Genomic DNA, 16,504 nt, shown 5'->3' with positions numbered 1-16,504 from the left:
ATTTTAAAAAATAATTTATTTCAGTGAAGGTTTACACAGCAGCAGTTTAGGTTCCCATTCAACAATTTCTACACAGATTGTTCAGTGGCATTGGTTACATTCTTCTCAATGCAGGAACATTCTCATTATTTCCATACTGGTTGTTCTGTGTTCCGTTTCCATTAATCTAGTTCCTCTGGTCCCTTACATTCTCATCTTTGTTTAAAAGTAATTGTTGACCCATTTGGCTTAATATCGGTGCTTTTTTTTTTTTAAAGGAGCATAATACTTACAGGTGATATTCATTATTCTGCGAGCTGATCTGTTATTTAGCTACAGGGCAACCTCAGGGATTAGTTTTGGTTCATGGTTTGAAGAGTATCTCAGGGCAATAGTTTCCAGTCTCAACCAATCCAGTAAGACAATTTTTTTTGTTTGTTTCTGGTTTTTGTTTTAAGGAATTTGAGGTTCTGTTCCACATTTTTCTCCTGTTATATCAGGGTCCATCTTCTGTGACCCTGATCAGAACAGTTGGTAGTGGTAGCCGGGCACCATCTAGTGCTTCTGGTCTCAGGATAGATGAAGCCATGGTTCGTGTAGACTGTCCTGTAGACGAGTTTCTTCTTTGAGTTTTTGGTTTCCTTCTTTCTCTTTTGCTCTGGACGAGTAGAGACCAATAGTTGTATCTTAGATGGCTGCTCACAAGCTTTTAAGACACCAGACACTATTCTGAAGGATAGTCACTTTTGACAGGAGGATAATCATGGGATGTTGGTCTGGAGGCAGGGATGCCAGTTATTCTTTGTTCAGATAATTCAGAGGAGATGGGACCTGAGCAGTGAATATAAAGAATAAGTAATCAGCAGAAAGTTTATCTGCAGAGTATGCGTTACTTCACGCCCATAGTAGTATCTATCAGCTAAAATCTATCTAGTTGTGTAGGGTGCTGGTGGGGGTGGGTAGGGATTGCATCAGGCGTTGTGGAGGAAACCTGATCACATGTGAGATACAGAGATAGCTTTTGAACTGTCTTTATTTCTGTCTTTATGTAAGAACAGATTAGGCCATTAAGTTGTGAAGGGGCAAAAGGAAACTTTTGGGGATGTGGAAAATGTTTATTATCTTGATCATGATAATGGTTTCATGAGTATATATATAATATCAGAACTCACCAAGTTTGTGTCATTTATTATACTTGAATTATATTTTAAATTAAAAAAATAAGTAGGCAAATTACCTAGTAATGTTGATCTTACCCTATGGTTCATGAAAGTGATAATCTTTGCATTTATCATATGTGATATGTTGTACAAAAAGATGTACATTAGTCTGTATTCACCTGGAGCAACAGAGGATAATGGAGAGTCAGAAATAGGAGGACATGGAACGTGTGACTAATTGCCTCCATAAAAATGCCTCTTTTGCCATGATACTAGAACTGGCTGGTGCCCAAATACCATTACTGAACATTTTGATCAAAGATTCCATAGAAGAATCCTGATCAAAATGGGGGAAATGCAGAACAGAATTCTTATGGACTCTAGACTTCCTGGAGCCATGGAGGATGGATGAGCCCCTGAAACTATTGCCCTGAAACAGTCTTTAAACTTTAAACCCCCTAAAGTCATCGTAAAACCAAACAATAGTTTAGCTTAACTAGTAAAAAAAAAGGTCTGCATTGGGCATTATGCTGTCTTAAGAACTGACTATATGGGATCAAGTTTGACAAGAGCAACTTGAAAGATTAGATAGGAACTTTAGGGGGGCAGTGAGTTTATGTTAATGAGGGAGGAACAACTCAGAAAAGGAGGGTAAAAATGGTTGTAGAACTTGAAGAATGTAATCAATGTCGCTAAATTGTAAAGTAGAAACTGTTGAATTGGTTTATGTTTTGCTGTGTATATCCTCAACAAAGTAAAAAAAATTCAGGGGAAAAAATAAGATGTACAAAAATAAATTTGTAAGGAAAATCTGGATAAACAAAAAAAGATGAACCCTTGAGGATATAAATTTCTAAATATATAAAAGGGGAGAATTCCACCAAGATATTTCTCTGAAGCTTTAAATGGCTTTTAATACCCCTTTCCCATCCAGTTGGGATTTTTTGGTTGTTGTTGTTTGTTTATTTTTAACAACTTTACTGAAATAGAATTCATCAATTTAAATTGTACAGTTCAGTGGTTTTTAGTATTCAGAGTTGTGCAGCCATCACCAGAGTCAATTTTAGAATGTTATTACCTCAAAAGAAACCCAAACGCATTATCTGTTACCTGCCTATCTTCTTGCCATAACCCCCCATTCCTAAAACCAAAAAACCAAGCCTGTTGCTGTCGAGTCGATTCTGACTCATAGTGACCCTATAGGAGGACAGAGTAGAGCTGTCCCATAGGGTTTCCAAGGAGCACCTGGTGGATTCGAACTGCCAACCTTTTGGTTAGCAACCATAACTCTTAACCACTACGCTACTAGGGTTTCCAATCCCTAAGCAACCGTTAATCTACTACTTTCTGAGTCTTTAGATTTGCCTATTCTGATCTTGTCATATAGGTGGAGTCACACATGTGGTCTTTTGTGTCTGGCTTCTTTCACTTAGCGTAGTGTTTCCAAGCTTTATCTATATTGTAGCATGCCATCTTTATACCTTTTTATGGCAGAATAATCCTATTGTATGGCGCCAGTTCCGTAAGCATAGAAAATGTTTTCATAAAATAAATTCATTTATGTGTGATGATTTTGGTTTGTTAGAGATTTGTGGAAGTGTTGGAAATGTGCAGTGCAAGGTCTTTTTTTGTTTGTTTTACTTTTATAAAAGTCTATTTATTTCTAAACAATGACACATTTATTTTTTATGAAAAATACATATTTTAAATAATTTTTATTGTGCTTTAAGTGAAAGTTTACAAATCAAGTCAGTCTCTCACACAAAAATTTATATACACCTTGCTACATATTCCCAATTTCTCTCCCCCTAATGAGACAGCTTCTAACACCCTCTACCCTCTCATCTCCCCTCTGGGGAGGAGATGTCAACATAGTCTCAAGTGTCCACCTGATCCAAGAAGCTCACTCCTTACCAGCATCCCTGTCCAACCCATTGTCCAGTCCACTCTCTGTCTGAAGAGTTGGCTTTGGGAATGGTTTCTGTCCTGGGCCAAGAGAAGGTCTGGGGGCCATGACCACCAGGGTCCTTCTAGTCTTAGTCAGACCACTGCTCTCCTGCTCCCTCAGGGATTCTCTGTTGTGTTCCCTGTCTGGTCAGTCATCGGTTGTAGCTGGGCACCATCTAGCTCTTCTGGTCTCAGACTGATGTAGTCTCTAGTTTATGTGGCCCTTTCTGTCTCTTGGGCTCATAATTACCTTGTGTCCTTGGTGTTCTTCATTCTCCTTTGATCCAGGTGGCTTCAGACCAATAAAAAAGCCTATTTAAAAGAAACATTTGTGGGAGAGGTAGAAAATATAGATGTTCTGGGAACTGAAAGAAGACAAGAACCTAGGGGCGGCTGGGTGGTTTATGTGAGAGATAACAGGAATGTTTGTTTTATTTTCCTACCTAATGGAAGATGAGGCAAAACATCAAAGGAAGAAGTTGTGTTTACTCTTTGAGGGCTCAGTGGGCTTGAGTAGTGTGGTAGCCCTCCTTGGCATGAAATAGCGTATCCCTGCAAACTCTTACCTAACAGATCAGAGGAAAGCTGGTCACTATAGCAGTGCTGTGTTTGGGATTGGAAACCCTTTTGGGAATCTTATTGAACCCCTCCCCAAATTATCTCAGTAGCGATTAGCCTTAAAACCTGTCCATAAAACTTTGAGTGAGCCATCAAGGACACACTAAAATCCATCTTTGGTGCCTAGATAAACCTCCTTCATGTGTGTTCTTAATTTGTTCTCAAGCAGGTACCAAGACTGAGGTTGGTGCTATATTGTTCTTAAGGATTATAGTTTTGTTTCTTTCTTTAGAGTCAGATTTATTGCAGCATAATTTACATACAATAATATTTACCCTATTTAGTGTAAATGATTATAGTTTTTAATTACCTTTCTAGAGATTTTACCCAGGGAACAGTTGGCAGCCAGTAGCATTTATTATATTTTAGGAATAGAATGTTTTAATTATGTAAGTAATTTTGTTTTGTATGTGTTAAACCTTATTTTCATGAAAATTTTGATGTTCATTTCCTCGATATTTTTTGTTGTTGTTGTTGTTGAGAACATGCACAGCAAAACATACACCAATTCAACAGTTTCTACATGTACAGTTTAGTGACGTTGATTACATTCTTTGAGTTCTACAACCATTTTCATCCTCCTTTTCTGAGTTGTTCCTCCCTCATTAACATAAATTCACTGCCCCCTAAGGTTCCTATCTAATCTTTCGAGTTGTTCTTGTCAAATTTGATCCCATATAGTTAGTTCCTAAAACAGCATAATGCTCAATGCAGACCTGTTTTACTAGTTAAGCTATACTATTGTTTGGTTTTAAGATGACTTCAGGGGATATTTTTGGTTTAAGGTTTAAAGATTATCTTAGGGCAATAGTTTCAGGGGCTCATCCATTCTCCATGGCTCCAGAAAGTCTATGGATAGAGTTCATAAGAATTTGGAATTCTGTTCTGCATTTCTCCCATTTTGATCAGGATTCTTCTATGAAATCTTTGATCATAATGTTCAGTAGCGGTAGCCAGGCACCGTCCAGTTCTGGTCTCAGAGCAAAGGAGGCAGTTGCTCATGGAGGCAATTAGCCACGCATTCCACGTCCTCCTCCTGTTTCCGACTCTCCTTTTTCTTTTGTTCCTCCAAGTGAATAGAGACCAATTGATGTGCCTCAAATGGCCACTAACAAGCTTTTAAGACCCTATGCAATGAACTGGGAGGTAGAACAGAAGCACTAAACACATTATTAGGCCAGTTAACTGGTAAGTCCCATGAAACCATGGCCCTAAACCTCCAAACCAAGGAACCAAATCCCATAAGGTGTTTGGTTGTACATAAGCAGCCTCAGCAGCTACTCTCTCTTTTTTTTTTTCTTCCTTGATGTTGTAAATATATCTATCAGACAACTTTTGCCAGTTCAGCTTTTTATAGGTGTACAACTTATTGACAGCAATTACAAAATCAACTATACAACCCTACCCTCAGTCAGTGCTGTTTCTCCATCACTGTTAACCTTCACTTTCCTCCTCCCTTCCATTGCTGGTAACCACTAATAAACTTTGGTCTCTATACATTTTCCTTTTTATATAAGTGAGGTCATATAGTATTTGTCCTTTTGTGATTGCCTTATTTAGCTCAGCATAATGTCTTCAGGTTCTATCCATACATGTATCAAGAGTTCATTTCTCCTACTGGCTGAGTAGTAGTCCATTCTGTATATGTACCACCTTTTGTTTTTCCCTTCATCTGTTGATGGGTTTAAAAAAAAATTTTTTTTTTCTTTTTTTTTGTGTATATACTTAGGAGTGGAATTGCTGGGTCATGTGGTAGTTAACATTTTTAGTTTTTTGAGGAACTGTCATACTGTTTTCTGCAACGGCTGTACCATTTTGCATTCACACTAGCAGTGAATAAGGATTCCAGTTTCCCCACATCCTCGCCAACATTTGTTATTTTCTGTTTGCTTGTTTGTTTTATCTTAGCCACCCTAGTGGGAGTGAAACGGTATATCATTGTGGTTATGAGTTGCATCTGTCTAATGGCCAGTGCTAACCAAAAGGTCAGTGGTTCAAAACCATCAGCAGCTCCGCATGTCAGAAAGAAAAGGCAGTCTGCTTTCGTGGAGATTTACAGCCTTGGAAACCCTATGGGGTCACTGTGAGCTGGAATCAACTTGACAGCAGTGGGTGGGAATGGCTAATGATGCTGGGTATCCTTTTATGTGTTTGGTGGCCATTCGAATGTCCTTTTGGTAAAATGTCTATTCAGGTCCTTTGCACATTTTTGATTTGGTTGTCTTTTTGTTGTTAAGTTGTTGGAAGTTATATATATATATATATTTTGGTTATCAGATTATTGTTGGACATACGGTTTTTGAAGATATTCTCCCAGTTGGTAGCTTGTCTTTTTACTTTTTTGGTAGTCTTTTGATGAAGAAAAGTTTTAAAATTTTTATAAGGTTTCATAACTTATTTTGTGTCTTGCTGTTTGTACTTTTGTTATTATATTACATAATCCACTGTTGAAAGCTAGGTCTGACAGCATACCCCCTGCTTGTTCTTGAGAATTTTGTGGTTTTAGTTTGCACATTTTGGTTCTTAGTCCATTTTGAATTTGTTTTTGTGTATGGGGTGAGCCATGGATCCTGTTTCATTTTTCTGCATATAGAAATCCAGTTTTTCCAGCACTGCTTATTGAAGAGACCCTTCTTTCCCCCATCAAATGGACTTAAGCACCCTTGTCAAAAACCAGTTGACCATAGATGTATGGGTTTATTTCTGGACTTTGAATTCTATTTCATTGGTCTATGTGTCAGTTACACCAGTACCAGGCTGTTTTGATCACTGTGGCTGTATACCAAAAACCAAGCCAAACCCATTGCCATCGAGTGAATTCCAACTCATAGCGATCCTATAGGACAGAGCAGAACTGCTCTGCAGGGTTTCCGAGGAGAGGATGGTGAATTTGAACTGCTGACCTTTTGATTAGCGGCTGAACCCTTAACCACCTCGCCACCATGGTGGCTGTATAGTACGTTTTAAAATCAAGAAATGTGAGTCCTCCTACCTTGTTCTTCGTTCAACGTTTTAGCTTTTGGGGCCTCTTACCACTCCATATAAAGTGGAGGGTTGGTTTTTCTATTTCTGTCCTTGATATTTTTAATGTTAAAACATTTCATCACATGTATGATAACAACGGTTAAGTGCTCGGCTACTTAAATGAAATTGGCAGTTCAAAACTACGAGCAGCTCTGAGGGAGAAACACATGGCAGTCTGCTTCCATAAAGATTAAAGCCTTGGAAACCCAGTGGGGCAGTTCTATAGAACTTGAGTCAGAATCAACTCAACGGCAATTGGTTTGGTTTTCTTTGGTTTTTGGTTTTTATGTATGATACATAAAATTGAGACATAAAAATTTTCATGTGTACACACATACACTATCTTTTCAACAGTGGGCTTTTATGGAACATTAGTTTCTGTTAACATTATTATTGCAGGTTTAGTCAACATTGCATATAGATCACAAGTATTTAATTTGTGCGTTATCCCAAGAATAATACAAATTAAGGTGGTATAAGCTAAACTGTGTGGAGATAATGTATCTAATTACTGAACAAATTGCTTTTAGGAAGAATTAAGAATGATGTTTTCAGAATTAAGAAAGAATACTGAATGTAGTATCAGTTAAGTGTTATGAAGAAAAATTAAATATTAAGTGTAATGATTTAACAGTTGTAATAAAAACAAAGATTAGTGGGCTACTACCAGTATGTCCTACTCAAAGGAAATTTACCATGCCAAAAATTAACTATGATAGGGCAATTCCATTCACCAAATATGTGGTAATCCTGTTTAAAAAAAGTAAAAAGTTCATCCAAAAACAAACTTTATTAAAGATTTCAACTGGAACCGGTAGACAAAATAAAAGCCTAAGCCGTTAGAAAATACCACATAAGATAGAGGCGAAATTTCTTAGTTCAGTCAAAAATTATTGTAAAAATTTATTTAGTGTGTTGTTAATGTTTTACTATGTTCAGGGGGCCAGAAAACATTTTCAAGGGACTATCCTTGAAATTTTGTTATTAAGTTGGTGAATATGTGGTTTGCTGTAAATTTATAGAAACCTGTTTTATTTTTCAAGAAAAATTTGTTAATTTCTCAGAAGTTAGGGTCAGTTGGGTTTGGTTTATACAGAGATGGAGAGGTACATTTGTAGTTTATACTATGAAAATAATAGTTACTTTTTAATAGCCTCTGAGTTAGAATAACATATATAGTATAGTAATACAACTGCAGGAAAGATGCTAAGAACATAGTTTCAAATTGTATATTTTCCAATGTAATGTAGATTTGGAAATGTTTACTTTTTACACTTAAATCATCTATTTATTTATATGATACTACATTATTTTTTAATTCACGACTCCAGGTAGTATGTCAACTATGCTCTTTTTTCATTTGGTAGCCTGCCTTGAGCAATCTGTTTGTTATACCCGTTTATAGCTCTAAAAGGAAGTTATTTGAAAAGGAATGTCTTTACAGATAAAACTTTAGTTTCTTAATTGGGGCCGTTGTCTCATGTGACTTTGTATATACAAGGAGGAAGTATGGTAAGTGTTCGTGTATGTATGAAAAACATATGCTCCATGCTCCTTCGACCTCAGAAACTCAGGCAGCTGAGGCTTTGGACACTTTCCTGAGCCGTTCTGACTTCTTGGTTTAGCCATAGGAAGTGGATTCAAAGTCAGGGATCTGGGGTGGGCGGGAGAGAGAAGCCACCAAATGTCCTGTCTGTGGCGGCCTTTCTTAAGTTCTGTACACTAAAGCTCCAGTTAATCTTTTGGCTCTTTTTCATCACAATCACTTTGTGATTTTAAAACATACTCCTGCCCTTGCTAATAACTTGGGAAATGCAAAATTTATCATTTTTTTCTCCCCCTCCTGATAGGTGCTGGATAGTTTACTAGTCCAGTATGGAGTGGTGGAGAGCTGTGAGCAAGGTACATGTCTTCTAAATTGCTTTCAAATTTGTAAAAGGAAGGAAGTAGAAAGAAAACTAACTTTTTTTTTCCCTTTTCGTTTTTCTTCTCTTCCTGTAGTGAACACTGACTCGGAGACTGCAGTTGTAAATGTAACCTATTCCAGTAAGGACCAAGCTAGACAGTAAGCAGTTCAAAACTTTTTGTCTATATGTAACAACTAGGTTAAAAATAATAACTTTGTGGATTTTGTAATTTAGGGGAAGGTCTGGTGGGTAGCAGAAAGAAACTTCTGTAGACCCCAAATCATGTCTTTTTAAAGTTTGAATGCTTAGTGAGAATCTGCATTCCTTAAAGTTTTGCTGCATTTTCAGTATATTCTTAATGCCAATAATGTAGTGATAAGCGTATGAAGTTGAATTACATACTATTTGCAGAAAACACTGAGACTGGATAATGTTGCCAAATTACATAAAGATTTTTTTCTTATTGGTATGACACATACATTATTGCTGTTTTCTTCCAAAGCCGGTAAGTTGATCAGTTGTTAACAGTAACATTAAATGTTAAGTCATCTTGCTTTCTAATTTTTCTAATGATTACTGTTGTTGTGTAGGTGTGTGCAGATATTGGGCTAAAGTGATTTGCTTCTAGATTTATGGAAAAAGTATATTCCAGTGCTATTGACAGGCAAAACTTCACAGATCAAACTATCTCCCATTAAAAAAAAAAATCTCCCATAGGAAGAACTAATTCTGTAGCCTTGGAAGTGGTCTGATGAACTGACTGAACAGCACTAGAGAGACAAAATGGGTCCCATGTACATTGCTTCTCAGAACAGGATCATGGAGGGATGGCACACAAGATTTCCAACAGCACAGCCTTGAGTATCAACGGACCAAGAAGCCTTAATGACCTTTGCATCACAGTATAGGCAGAAACAGACTCTTTACCATCTGTGTGGGAAAGAGAGAGAGAAAAGACCCTGCTGGCTGAGCTTGAGTCCTACAGGGAAAGGGTGAAACGAACTCTTGGAGTAAGAATCGAGTTAAGTCGACAAAGGCAGTGCCCAGTCATGGAGGGGCTAGGAAAACAAAGATAGGGCTAGGGAGGAGATGAAAACTTTGCATAACACAGATGGAGCTTTATTTTTTAAATTGGTTTATTCGTTGTTCAAAATTTAAAAGATCCAAAGATGTACACAATGCAGATTTTCCCTCCAGGTTTTATTCCGCAACTACTCTGTCCTCTTCCTCAGAGATAACCACATGGAAGACAAATACATGTGTGTATTTTGCCTCCTTTTTACATAAATAATACCATAACATTGGAGTATTTTGCACATATAGTTGCACAGAATTTGATTATATAGATATCCCAAATTGGATATTAAGTTGTTTCCAGACTCTTACAGTTATAAACAATGGTGCAGTGAATCCTCTTTTACGTCATTTGCACTTGTCTGAGTATATCTATAGGATAAATTCCCAGAAATTGAATACAGAGTTGAGATACATGTTCATTTTAAACTTTGTTAGATACTGGCAAGTCGTCATTCATAGAGCTCGAACTAGTTTAATTTCCCAACAGTTCTTGTGAGTCTGTTTCTCCATGCTCTCTTCAACACATTGCTTTAGCAAACTTTTCCAATCTGGTAGGTGAAGAGTGGTATCTCACCCTGTTAATCTTGTTGCTCTCATAAGTGAGGCTGAACATCTTTTAATATGTATAAAAGCATTCTGTTTTTCTTTCTGTTTGATCCTTTGTCCATTAAAAAAATTTAACAGGTTATAGGATGCCTTTTGGGCATTTTAGAAATTAGCCATTTGTACTTTGAGCTGTAAAACAAATGGGTTTTTTATAACAGACATTGCTTTTCAACCATATCAAGTAAGAGGAAGAACAGGAAAATTTCACATTTTCTATCCCCAGTAGTTTGGGTGGTAAAAGTGAGGATAGTGAGAAAGCCGGGGCTCCCTTTGTCTTACATGTTTCCGTCTTTACAAAAATCTATAGTGAATATTTGGTAGAGCCCAGTCCAGGTTGGATGGACCATATGATAAACTCAAGGATACTGTAGATTGTCAGAGGATACTTTAATTCCCGTTTGAAAACTTACTGAATCTGGTTTTATAAAGGGGAAAAAAAAATCTTACTTTAACAGTTATATAGTTGGGTGAGAGAACATGTGTTGGAGAAGCAACCTATTTAGCTACGAAGAGGCAGAAAGTAAAATTTAGTAGGGATAAGTTAACTCACATTTAACTTTTATTTATTTATTATCTGTCTACCTAAAACATTGAGTATAAGTACACAGGGATGGATTAGCCAATGAGCAAGGAGCGTACAGGCTTACTTGTGCTTACCTACTAACCTGCAGTGCACAGTTTCACCTGAGGTTTACTACATCTTTCTGTGTACCTTGCTTATTGTAAGCCAGTGCACACTATGCTTACTGGTTAATCTGCCCCTGCTTGAAGCACAGGTAGAGTAAGACTGGCTAGTCAAGACAGAATTACTACTGAAAATAGTCGTAACATGATGGCAAGCTGAATGTGGATACCCTTCTAAAAATACTTTGCGGTGGTTGTTAGAGGTTGACAAGGCACTGTTGATCCCAAGGAGGGGAAAAGGCTGTTAGGAATTGTGCAATTTAGATAATCAGGTAATCTAAACAAATAAATTGGGTATTTCAATTAAGGAAATAGTCATTATAGCCTTTATTCTAGTATTCAGTCAGTTAATATTTTTTGAGTACTCTTGACTGAAAGTTGATAGTGAATGAAGGCAAAGTCCCTGTCCTCCAGGACGTGCCTGCCAGTGGTGAGAGAGAGTAGTAGGAGAGCGACCACTGAATTTTAGTTCCTGCCCAAGTTGTTGTTTTATAAGAATTAAGAATTCTTAATTAATTTTTAATTAATTAAAAGTTTCAAGGAGAATTAGATTGGATATTCAGCAAAAGTTAATAAATGAAAAGAATGGAAGAATCAGTTTTGTGATACAGTGTTGTGAAAATTGGTATCTACTGACAAAGTTTTCTAGTAAGAAAAGTACAGTACATTTTTATTCCATGAGGAAGATTAATTTTAAATTGGAAGCATTGGATGTAGTGGAGAAAATATGGACTTCAGAATCAAGCAGCCCTGACTGTAGCCATGACCTCTCTGAGCTTGAGTTTTCTCAGCTACAGAATGAAGACTGAGAAGAAACTGATATATTCATGCATATATTCGTAGAAAATAGTCTTATCAAAAAGTAGTAACTCTTGTTTGACCTACTGGTTCTGGGCTCTTCTGGAGCAGCTTGGAGAGGCTTGAGTTGGGGAAGGCTGGACCCTCCAGGACATGCTCCACAGACCTGTGCTCTGACATGATCACCTGCTGCCTAAACCATCCTGTTGCGATTTCTCCACTCCGTTTTCATTGCTTTAGCGGGCTGGGCAGGGCACATCTTCAGGCAATGGGGGCTTAATTGACATTTTCAGTTGACCTCTTTACTCTTCTTAGCATCCGTTGTTGGAATCTATGTAACTAAGTGTGCTTGTGAAGGTGAGAGTAGAGAAAAAAGGTTAAGAGGATTTGTTCCATAGTCCAGGTCCTTGGAATGGACTTTGTTGCCATTTTTCTAGCTGTGATTTTGGTCAAGTCAATCATTTGGCCTTGGTTCACTACCATACGTAATATGGGAATATTTATGGCCCTTAGTTCATGGGGCTGTTGAGAAGAAATAAAATAATGCCCCCCAAATACTCATCATAATACCTTGAAGGTAGTGAGAACTCAGGTGTTAATGCTATTATAATTTTTTAAAAAATCAGTGTCCTCATTTCCCACCATAAAAGTTGGCTAGTTTTGAAAGTTCAGGGCCACCTCCAACCTCCCTGACTGTACGCAGAGCGTAACGAAAGTGTTTTTCATTACCGTTGATGATACTCTGTTCTTGTTGGATAGGTACTGTCCATTTCAGATGATGAACAAGCATTGATACTGAGGAGTTAGAGAACCTAGTTTAAAAAGTGTTTCAGTTGCTTTTTTATTAGAGTTCTGTGAATGCCACTTCAGGAAGTTTCCTCAATGTGGCTATGCCGCTAAGACAAAATTTAACTTGGAAGTTCCTGCCACCTTGTGGCTAAGAAAAATCAGTGATTAATAGCACATATAAGGAAAATATCATACATCTGTTTTAACTTTAAGCCTTGAATTTATACCCTGAAGTATGTATTTAGTGGATGCATCTTTTCTTTTTACTCTGGGCAAGAGTGGCTGAGGTCTCTGGAGTGTCTCTTTTCCTGCCCTGTTCCAGCGATGCTCAGATGCATAGTCAAGGAGAGACATTAGTCCTTGGAAGACTCCTATGTGTGACTGAGAAATAACCCCTTAAAAGTTGTAGAGGTTTAGTTTAAGTGCTTCTGATGTTTATTTTTGTGAGAGAGCAGGAATATTTATTCATTATTTTGAAACTATTTTACTGGTATCGTTGTAGATCCTTTCTCTGTCAGTTTGAAGATCTCTGTATCAGGTGTATGTAGTTATGGTTAGAAGCGTTGGATGAAGCACCTTGGTAATAGCAAGAGGAGGGAATTCAAACTGAAGCTTTAAAAACTTGTGTTAATAGAAGATTTATTATAGAAAAAGAAATAACATATAGAGCAGCAAGACAACGGAATCTCTTGCCATTTTGCTCTTCAGATATAACCACTGTAAAGTTTGCTGTAGAGCTTTGTAGACCTTGTCCCATGCATCAGAAGTTTAAAATGACAAAGATCATTCTACATAAATAGTTTTGTGCATAGTTTTTTCATTAAATACAGGTAGTTCCTGACTTAAAACTTACTGAAGTTCCAATGAACCTCACTTAGGACCATCAGTAGTTTTTTTTCCTTTGTTTTTGTACATCTTATCTTTAGTAATATGTACTATATACAATGTTGCAGTTATTCTCAGATGTTCACTCACAGATGTTCAAAGATCGGATTTATGAAGATACTGATAATAAAAGACAATAATAATAAAAAAAAGTATTCAAGTTAAGTCAGAACTGACTGACATTGGAGTCGTTAGAACGGAGCCCCGTTGTGAGTCCGGGACTATCTGTATGTTTATACAATTTGTGATCTCCGCACAGTAGTTCGTCTTTGCCGTTTCTGTATCCACTTTTCTGTGGTTCATCCAGGTTGTTGGAGTTGTTTTTGCTTTTAGAACCAATTTAGTAATGAAGCTCTTTATAGGTAAATATTTGACCTTTATGTTTGATTATTCCCTTAAGAAAAACCCTTGCAGTGGTATTACCAGGCTTTTGATAAGTATTGCTGAATTGTATGCACCAACCTCTTGTTGGTACAAAGGGAAAATTGAGTTGTATGACTTTTCAGTAATGGCTAAACCTCATTTTCTAAGGGCCCGTATGATACAGCAGTGACACCTGGGAATAAGGAAAAGGAGATTTTAGGCGTGGGATTTTAGCATTGAAAGGGACCATAAATCTGATCTTTTAGCTTTATGGGTGAAGAAGCTAACGCCAACAGGAAAATGATCTTTTCAAGGTCACACAACTACTTATTGTTTAAGCCAGGCTAGAATTCTGATCCCTAGTCCATGCTTTTTTTCACTACTCCAATCTGCATCTGTGTACCCTTGGATAAGTTTAAATTCTCCTGGTGTCATTTCTCCCTCCTCTTCCTCCTCCCTCTTTTCCTCTCCCTTCTTTCTTCTTCCCTTCATCCCCCTCCCCTTCCTCTTCAAAATGAGAGAATTGAACTACTTATCTCTCAGGTCCCTTTCAACTTTAAAATGTGATCCACCCCAATGAAGTTCTTATCAATAAAATTAAGTGGTACTAGCTAGCAAAACTGCTCACCTTATTAGAATGACCCTTTAAAGCATCAAAGCAGAGTCAAGTAATGGAAATACACTCTTAATACACATGGTGAATAAGCATCCTTGAGTTCTGTTGGAACTGATTGTGTAGGTTTTGAATGGTTATATTGAACAATGAAGAGTTTTTTATATAAATATAAGTACAGTAGATTTGCTGAAAATATTATAATTATTCTCCCATGAACTCCACAGACCACCAAATGACATAGCTGAATATCAAACTTTATACATGGGAAAGTTTTCAGCAATTGTTTTAAAATTCAGAAACTTTGGTTCTTCTGTCATGAGCAGGCCATTGCTTAATAGTTTGGTTACTCTTGCATCTTTTCAGCTGTGTCCAAGTTTGGAGTACTGTGGTCTGGGGAGTCAGGTCCTAGGCTTAGTTGGCAGTTGTACCGTCTAATACACACACTACGGGCGGTCTCCTCTCTGAGAGGAGCAGCTTGAGTTTGGAGCCTTTGGGGACGGAACAGTGCATTTTGTGACAGCATCGTGTCATCTGAGTGTCCGAATCTCATTTTTTTCCCCTCAAAGGAAAACGTCTTTAAAGCAGCAAAATGAAGTTTGGCAGTTATAGTTTATGTCAAGTTGTGACAGTTGTTTCTTGGGACATGAGTGACTTTATTTAGATAGTCCCAGAATACATAGAAGCATCTGGTGACATAACATGTTTATTCCTGTTTATCCCCATGGAGAAGGATGTGGTCTGTGTCTGTCTCTCAAGCAAGAAGGTATTTATCGTGACATTCCTGTTGTAATTCCAAGTCAAATTTTACTTACTCTCTTCTTAAGCTAGCAACACTCAGTTTTATGGTGGAAAATGATATAAGGGTGAACTTTACCGTTTTTTTTATGCCCATAGATAGAGTTGAATTTTTCATTGGGTTCAGCTTTATTCTTTTTTTCTTAAAGAACCTTCAATAGTGTTTTCTCCTGCCTTTGAAAAGTTTTTAAGTTGCTTTTAAAAATTTCTTTTTATAGCACAGATTAGTTTTTCATTCAAAAATTTTATATGTAAATTGTTTTGTGACATTGGTTGCAATCACTGCAATGTGTCAGCACTCTCCCCTTTTCCCTTTCCACCCATGTCCTTTCATCTAGTTCTCCTGTCGCTTCCTGCCTCTTGTCTTTGCTTTTGGGCAGGTGTTGCTATTTGGTCTTGTATACTCAATTGAACTAAGAAGCACGTTCCTCACGTGTGCTGTTTGTTTTATAGGCCTGTTTAATCTTTGTCTGAAAGGTGGACTTTGGGAGTGACTTCAATTCTGAGTTAGCACGGTATCCAGGAGCCATAGTCTCGGGGTTTCCTCCAGCCTCTTGTCAGACCAGTAAGTCTGGTCTTTTTTTTTTTTTTTTTGTGACTTTGAATTTTGTTCTACATTTTTCTCCAGCTCTGTCTGGGGCCCTCTGTTGTGATCCCTGTCAGAGCAGTCAGTGGTGGTACTAGTTCTTCTGGGCCCAGGTTGGTGAAGGCTGTGGTTTATGTGGTCCATTAGTCCTCTGGACAAATATTTTCTTTGTGTCTTTGCTTTTCTTCATTCTCCTTTGCTCCAAACGTGATGGGACCAGTAGATACCTTAGATGGCCACTCTCAAGCTTTTAAGATCCCGGACTCTGGTAGGGATCACCAGAGTAGGATGTAGAACATTTTCTTGATGAACTATATTATGCCAGTTGACCTAGGTGTCCCCAGAGACCATGGTCCCCAGCCCTCAGCCCCAGTAACTCAGTCACTCTAGGTATTTGAATGTGTCTAGGAAGCTTCTATTACTTGCCTTGGTTAAGTTTGCTGACTTCCCCTATATTGTGTGCTGCCTTTTCCTGTCACCGAAGTTAACACTTGTCTACTATTTACTGACTCCTCTTCTCACCCCTTCTCTCGTAACCATCAAAGATTGTTTTTTTCTGTGTGTAAACCTTTTCTTGAGTTTTTATAATAGTGGTCTCGTACAATATTTGTTCTTTTGTGATTGACTTATTTCACTCAGCAAAGTGCCCTCCAGATTCATCCATGTTGTG

At 37.6% G+C, this 16,504-nt stretch overlaps 1 protein-coding gene across 2 annotated transcripts in view; it reads left to right on the top strand.

Annotated features, from left to right (window-relative positions):
- IGF2BP3 (insulin like growth factor 2 mRNA binding protein 3) overlaps nucleotides 1-16,504 on the top strand; it is a 128,813-nt gene that overhangs the window by 81,626 nt on the left and 30,683 nt on the right. Inside the window, exons 4-5 of one of the 2 annotated variants that reach the window (XM_049894153.1) lie at nucleotides 8,579-8,630; nucleotides 8,730-8,793. The exons of the other annotated variant lie outside the window; for it this stretch is intronic. Of the exons in view, the coding sequence (XP_049750110.1) occupies nucleotides 8,579-8,630; nucleotides 8,730-8,793 (116 nt within the window). The remainder of the gene's footprint in view (nucleotides 1-8,578; nucleotides 8,631-8,729; nucleotides 8,794-16,504) is intronic. 2 annotated transcript variants of the gene reach the window in all.

This window comes from Elephas maximus, chromosome 8, assembly GCF_024166365.1.
Source record: "Elephas maximus indicus isolate mEleMax1 chromosome 8, mEleMax1 primary haplotype, whole genome shotgun sequence".
NCBI lineage: Eukaryota > Metazoa > Chordata > Mammalia > Proboscidea > Elephantidae > Elephas > Elephas maximus.
This window is presented reverse-complemented; position numbering and strand designations above follow the sequence as displayed.